The sequence below is a fragment of the Echinops telfairi genome, unplaced genomic scaffold, assembly GCF_000313985.2.
Source record: "Echinops telfairi isolate 266 unplaced genomic scaffold, ASM31398v2 ScPeMD7_7458;HRSCAF=8496, whole genome shotgun sequence".
NCBI classification, from domain to species: Eukaryota; Metazoa; Chordata; class Mammalia; order Afrosoricida; family Tenrecidae; genus Echinops; species Echinops telfairi.
In genome coordinates, this window is record NW_022111358.1 from 2,828,084 (window position 1) to 2,835,798 (window position 7,715).

Sequence of the window (7,715 nt, forward strand, 5' to 3'; positions counted from 1 at the left end):
CAAACACACCTGCCCTTCAGCCACAGCTAGATGGAGCAGCTCTGGTCCAGAAAACCATTTCAAAGAGTCAGGACTGAAAACAGGGAGCCCCAGGAAAAGGGCACAGGTAACACCCGATCCGAGCACTGATGAGGGGAGAGTGCCACTGCGGAGGTCAAAGTGGGAAGACTCAATCTGGTGAGGGTGGAGGGGATGCACCAAGGATGACATCTGAAATTGAAACACTCTCAATTTACTTTAAAAGTAACGTCAAGGTAGAACACATGCCTATGAAAGGGCTTGGGGGATAAAGTTCTCTCTCTCTCTCTCTCTCTCTCTCTCTCTCTCTCTCTCAAGCCAAACGCACTGCCTGGCGCGGAGTCCACTCCCACTCCCAACCACCCTCCAGGACAGGAAAGAGCTGCCCACGTGGGCTTCTGAGGCTGGAAATCTGTACGGGAGGAGAACTCCTCCTCCTCTTCTTCCCAAGGAGAAGCTGACGGTTTCAAACTACTGACCTCTCCGTGAACAGCCCAGAGTGTCACCCATCATACCCCTAGGGTTCCCACCAGGACCTGGGAGTGCCCCGCTGGGCATTTCACATGGGAGAAAGGACAGCACACCCTCTGCCAAGCCAGCCACCCCTGGCTGCTCCACCAGCCACCCACTGTTCTTACGGTGCTGTCGTGTCCACCCTGGTTGGGGCAAGAGGTTAACATACTGGGCCATGAACCGAGAGGTCAGTGGTTCAAGTCCACCGAAGGCACCTTGGAAAAAGGGTCTGGTGATCTATTTTTGAATAGTCCGGTCCGTGAAGATTCCACAGAGCCCATTTCTACTCAGAGACATGTGGCCATCGCCAAGAAACAGCACGGACTAGAGGGCCAACGATTCGGTGTCCACTTGCCCCATGAAGCAAAATCATGCAGGAAGGAACCCAGAATGGGGCCAGCTGGAGCCCAGCACAATTAGAAAAGGGCATTCCCAAGGGACCCGTTTCCCCCATGGGGGGGCTTCTTTCCCTTGAGTTCTGGTTCACAAAGCAACCCTCATCAGGAGGCAGATTGATGAGCAAGAACCACTAGTGGGTCATGCCTGAAATGCAAGAGCATGGCTTTCTACCTGAGCAGACCTCTCCCCACAGCATTCCGGAGCCCAGGACGGGGAGGCAGTTCCATATGGGGATGAACTGCCAAGACTCATGGTGCCGTCCGTTTCCCACTTAAAAATGAGCAGCAGCCTCCTGGCTGCCCAGATTTAACCCGAGTCAGGGAAGAGCCGCTCAACAGCTCTGGCTTAACCACAAGATGAACACCTTGGAACTCACTGGTAAGCTCTTTTGAGAGCTGGTACCCTTTATCATACCTGGGCTTCACCTATCCGCAGTCTCCAGGTGTGCCTCAACAGGTAGCTCTTTTTTTTTAAAAATCATTTTATTGGGGGCTCATACAACTCTTATCACAATCCATACATACATCAATTGTGTAAAGCACATTTGTACATTCGTTGCCCCCATCATTCTCAAAACATTTGCTCTCCACTTAAGCCGTTGGTATCAGCTCCTCATTTTTCCCCCTCCCTCCGCACGGCAGCTCTTTAAACATCAGTCGCACACCCGGCCTTGGAGGACTAAGATTAGTTCATATGCCCTGACTTTGGCTGCTGTGCTCTTCTTTCTCCCCGGGTTACCATCTCTTCTAAGCAGCCCCTTCAGCTCCCTCACCATCTCCCCTAGAAGGCTTGCGAAAACAGTTTGCTTGAAAAAGGAAAAGAAAGATACCCCTCGTAGCTGTGTGCCAGTTGTGTGATGTGATGGATACCAAGGACTCGGACTATGAGATGGATTTCTTACATTTTCTAATACTCTATTAACCAATCATCAGCATTTACTGAGCACGGCCAGGCCCAGTTCCAACGCAGGGTGACCCCGGGTAGACCCGTGCTCCACAGGGCTCCCAGTGGGCTCCTTATTAGAAGCGGATTGCCAGGTCTTTCTTCTGAGGTACCTGTGGGTGGGCTGAACCTCCAATCCCTCTGTTAGCAGCCACGTGTTTGTAACCCCGGGGACATTCTGCACTCTGCTCCTGTTGTCCCTGGCTCTAAACCCTACACTTACCTATTCGCTCCTGTTTTCTTTACGGCAGGTAGTATTGTCTCCAACGAGCCCTGGTGGCACAGTGGTTAAGCGCTCAGCAGCTAACGGAGAAGCTGCTCTGAGAAAAGCCTTGGTGGTCTGCTCCTACACAGATGACAACCTCTAAGACCCTTTGGGGCAGTTCTGCTCTGCCACATAGAGTATGCTCCGCGTGGCAATCAACGCAGCAGCACGTGAGGACAATAAAATCATCTCTGTGCTACAGGGGAGGAGCAGGTGCAACAGAGATGTTGAGCAACTCGCTCAAAATCACACAGTTAAAAAGTGACAGAGCTAAGCCCCAAACTTGGGGGGCAGGTGGATGAAACAACCACAACACTAGACTGTTTTCATTTTGCGGAGCCCAGGACAGGGAGGCAGATTTTTAAATCTGGAAAGGCCAGATTTAAAACTATATTACAAATAATGGGCCAAGGAGATACTCTCGAAGAAATTTACCCTTGTTCCTTTCATTGGACTCTGGTTTCTTCTTGGTCTGGTCCAAGTCCTGGAAGCACAGACACCAGGACAAGCCTGTCCTGACTGGTCAAGACCAGACCGTTTGGGAGGAAGTCAGAAATGCCCAATTTATAAAGCTATTGCCCTTTTGCTACTTTGCACCACCCTGGACGTGAATACTGTATGAAGGTGAAAAGACACAGTGGTGGATCCAAGTCACTGCTGCTAGGTCCATCCCGTCTCATAGCAACCCTGTAACTGGGCAGAGAGCAGCCTTGTAGGCTTTCCAAGAGTGTCAATCCTTACGGACGCAAACTGCTCTATCTTTCTCCCACAGCAGAGATGGCGGGTTTGAAGAGCCAACCTCTTAGCTAGCATCTGTACCACCAGGGCTCCTTAATGAGTTCGCGGTATCCTACAAAATGCCCTCTCAGTGGGCAGGGTATTTGGATAGAGGGAGGGAGAGAGGACGCATCAGACTGCACAATGTTCTTTAAGTAGAAACTCAATCGTGCCCATACAAAGAGCTGAAGCAATGCAGGCAAATGCTAGACTGAGCCTCTGGTTTGGTCTGAGCCCGTGGGAGCCACCCAGAGCAGCAAGAAAACAGTCACAAGACTGCAGGAGGATGGTCCCCTAGGCCTCAGAGGCGCAGGAGGACCAGAGATGCTAGACCAAAGTCCATGCGCCACACCTTTTGCCTGCCCACCCAGGGGGGTAGGGAGGAAGTTCTGGGACCAAGCCAGAACTGGAGAGGGGCTATTGGTCCTGTCCCCCCTGATGTCAGCACTCCCCCAGTGACCAAATGTTTCCCTTACAGTTTTAAGACCCGGGCCAGCACGCACTTCTACTGTGTTGGCGTGGCCCCTGAAGGCCGACTCTCCAGTTTTCACAACTGAAAAACTTCTACTAATCCAAAGACAGAGACCTCCCAGAAGACCAGCTATTTCCATCCAACAAGTCTTTTGTCACTCTTGTCGGAACCCTGGGGAAAATGTCTCCCAGAAAGAACTAAATCAAAAGGCAAAACTCCTTATTCAAACAAGTCCAACTGCCTCCACTTCAGGATTATGGGCTTCTTGGCAAAACTGCTCTGAAACCTGCTCAAAGCTCTATCATCTAAATCCGATTCCATCTAATGCGTGTGTGTTGGGGAAGCCGCAACACCCAGGCTCCCAGAGCTTTTTCATCTACTTCTGACCCAAGGGGAAGAGGCTCAGCCTTTGGAAAAGAATTGAAGACAAACGCGGAAGAGGCTGGAATCCTGTCATTTGGTGTTTTCTCACCGCTCCAAGCAAGGTGAGGCGATCCAGGCAAAACACAGGCTTAACATATATGGTCCTCCAGACTTCCTTACTATATAAAGGAGGAAATTAATAAAAGCAGGGAGGGGAAAAAAAAAAGGAATACCACATGGTATTTTCTTTCCCAGCCATAATTTTTCAATTTTCTTTTGTGACATGCCAGCCAATAACTAATTAGAACCATAATCCTTCGTTATCCCAGTGGGAAAGAAGTATACGAAGGAATTTAAAGAACAAATGTTAATGGGAACTTAAAAAAAAATTGCTAATTTGAAACTTTGGTTTCCTTCCATTGTAAAACAAAACTCCCTTCTTGAGAGTCATTTTTTAAGAGCTGGCGAGATCATCCAACCAGAGTCCATTGACCACAGGCCCACCCACCCAAGCACCTAAGCCCTGGAGGTGCCACTGCCCTGTCATGGAATGGAGTCCCTGTGGTCCACGTGGTTACTGTGCCTGTTTGCCAACTGGAAGGCTGAGGGTTCCACTCCACCTGAGGTGCCTCAGAAGGAACACCTGGCGACTGACATCTGTAAAATCAGTCACTGAAATCCCTGCGGAGCACAGATCCACTCAGTCACAGCTAAGATGGCCAGGAGCAGGGAAGCGTGAGTTATCAAGTGGGTAGAGTGAGCCCAATTGCATACACTGTCAGAACCCCTCCAGGGACTAAGGAGCCCCATTTCAAACAGGAGAGACACCTGCTCAAAGTTACAGAGGAGAAATTCGTTCAATTTCTGATTGGTGTCAAGAGGCCAAAACATTCCTTTCAAAGTGAGTACCAGGACCTGATGCCAGGGGCTTAAGTGGAGAGCAAATGTTTGGAGAATGATGAGGGCAATGAATGTACAAATGTGCTTTACACAATTGATGTGTGTATGGATTGTGATAAGAGTTGTATGAGCCCCTAATGAAACGATTAAAAAAAACAAAGTGAGTACCAAAAGAACTAACTTACTGCTGTTGAGTTGATGCCGGCTCAGGGGCCCTATAACAGCGGTTCTCAACCTGTCGATCGATCGGCGAACCCTTTGGGGGTCGAATGACCCTTTCACAGGGGTCGCCCAATTCATAACAGTAATAAAATGACAGTGATGAAGTAGCAATGCAAATAATTTTATGGTGGGGGGGGTCACCATAACATGAGGAACTGGATTAAAGGGTTGCGGCATTGGAAGGTTGAGAACCACCGCCTTATAAGAACAGGGTAGCACTGTCCCTGTGGGTTTTCAAGACTGCAATTCTTTACGAAGAGTTGAATGCCTTATCTTTCTCCCAAGGAACGGCTGGTGGTTTCAAACTGCTGACCTTGTGGGTAGCAGTCCAACATGTTAGTTCCCAAGAATCTGCCACAGTCCAGAACCAGCACAGCTAGAGCCTTCTTCCTTGGAAGTTCACCACCAATGAAGGTGTCTGGGTGAGACCGTGAGCTACTTATTCCTGACCATGATGGGTGGCAGGGGCTGGTTGGAGAGGACAATGAGTCAGAACAACAGGAGGCAAGATAAAGCGTGAAGATGCAAACTACTATCATTTAGGCATGTGCAGCAGCATCCTGAACAGTATTTTCATGCGCCTGTCCTGTCATTGAGCCTCTCCTCCTGGTGGAGTTAGGATCTAGGATAGGCCACAGAACACTGCTGGAATGTGTACAGGGACTGGGCAGAACACACAGGGCCAGGCATGGTCCAAGTTTACCAAATACTCTCCCTCTCCTACTCCTAAAAAGGGTTTCAAATATTTGCAAAGCATCTCAATGGGCTTCATGTCTTCACTCTCCCAGGCAAATCTATTTCCTAATCTGTGAAAAACACAAAATAATAGCCCTAGGTCTGCAACATTGGACCCCCCAATCTATCTTTTCAAATGGAGCCCTAATGGCACGGTGGTTATGAATCAGGCTGCTAACTATGATAAGGTCAGCAGATCGAAACCACCAGCCAGCTCCATGAGAGAAGAACGGGGATTTCTGCTCCTATAAAGAATTACAATCTCAGAAACCCACAGGGGTGTCCATTCTGTCCTATAGGGTCACTTGGAGGTAGAATTGACTCAGTGGCCGTGAGTTTGGTATATTTTCAAAATCTAGAAATCACTCGTATTATCCAACAAGGGTATCATTTTAAACAGACATTGGTCGGCAATAAAAACTTGACAGAGCCATGAAAATCGTTTCTAGTACATCATTTTTCTGAGCGTTATTTGTCCCAAACTGAGTACCTTTTCGTTAACTCCCAAGAAGGATGACGGAAGCCACCACCAAGGAGCAGGAGAGAGGGAGGAAGGGAGGAGAGAGAGAAAGAAAAGCAAACAAGCAGAAAGACCTCCCGTATTTTAAAGCGAAAAGTAACAGTCATGCATATTCAGGCCCTATCAATCATACAAATCAAAATGGGCAATATAACCTCAAATGTGGCCACCAGGCCAAGTTTTGCCTCCATGTGGTTAGTGGGCCCATGTTTCTTTAAAGTTAAGTTACAGGCTCTATTTGTTAAGCTGTATTTCATACTTTCAATCCCAAGTCTGTATCTTACAGTGCTTCAGAATGGAGGGTTTACTCGAGACATTTGGAGCCACGGTCAAAGAACGCCCCTTGCTCTACCTGGTTCCGTAAAAGAAGCACATAGCACATGTGCTACCACCTTGCCAAGAGGAGGCCAAACGCCCCCCGCCCCCCAACAGCCCTGCTTCCCATGCTCTCCGAGGTCGGCGATTTGCCTCCAGAAAGGCATGGCATTCACCCACTGCAACAGGCACACTCAGAGGGCTCCAAGAAACGTTTTTCTGTTTCCATTCATTCCAGAATTTCCTGAAATCTGTTCGACTAAAATAGACAGCTTTATCCGCCAGATGTATTCAGACACTCAAAGTGAGTTCATTTCTGGGAGACGTGAGAAGTTGACGTGCTTCGGGCGGGTAGACGCTTCCCCAGAACCACGTTGTTCAGAAAGTCGATCTGCATGTGATGCTAAGCATGCCCGGGCCACCGTGGCCCAGCAGCAACTCCGGGTCTGGGAGGCATCTGGGGAGGGAAGCTGGACCAGGGAAGGGGGAAGGGTGGGAGTGGGGTGAAGGGTAGGAGGGGAATGAAACGCTCGTCCTTCTCGTCCAAATTCGTGAGTCTGCAGTGGACACCCCAGGGCAAGGGACAGGCGCGGGCCCCCAGTCCCCAGTCGCAGGGGGAGGGGAGCAGCCGGGCCCAGGAATGCAGATTTTTCTTTGGGAAAGGAAACTTCCTGGTCCGAGCATTCTGGGTAGGGGGCCAGCGCCCTCCCCAACGGACTACAGGTATCTGCAGGGTGTCCAGTGGCTGAGGGAAGGCGAGGACTCCTCCCAGCACTTAAGGGGCTTGCGGGGCGGGGGCCGGGAGGGAGGGGGTGCGGTCACCGAGTTTGGGCCGCAGTTAGCCTCCAGCTCCGGTGCGTGTGCGGGCAGAGGGCAGGCTCTGGACCCCTCGGGGCACACGCCCCGGTCAGGGAAGCCGAGGGGTGTCAAACTTCCCCCGCCTCCACACCGAGTGGCCGCCACCGAGACCCCCAAACCGGCGGGGTCCTGAGACGGGGGGAGGGGGGGTTAATGAGCATGAAAAGGGGAAGGGGGACAGGAGGGGGCGAGTGAGCCAAGATGGAGAAGGGGCACGGGGAGGCGCGGGGGTGGTGGACGCGAAGCGCGGAGGACCGGGCTCCGGGGGTCGCGCGGGCAGCGCCCGGAGGCCGGGGGCGCCGCCGCGGCCCGCGCCGCTCACCTTCCTGTGCTTCTCCTTGTAGGGCAGCGCCAGCCACGGCATGTCCTGCACGAAGTCCTGCCACTGCCGCTGGTCCTGGTCCGAGGACACGAAG

At 51.1% G+C, this 7,715-nt stretch overlaps 1 protein-coding gene across 1 annotated transcript in view; it reads right to left on the reverse strand.

Moving 5' to 3' along the window:
* Positions 1 to 7,714, reverse strand: part of NXN (nucleoredoxin) — a gene marked incomplete at its 5' end in the record, with an annotated part of 176,809 nt that extends 169,095 nt beyond the window's left edge. The window contains one exon of the mRNA XM_013005744.2: positions 7,622 to 7,714. Within this exon, the coding sequence (XP_012861198.2) occupies positions 7,622 to 7,714 (93 nt within the window). The remainder of the gene's footprint in view (positions 1 to 7,621) is intronic.
* Position 7,715: the final 1 nt, after the last annotated feature.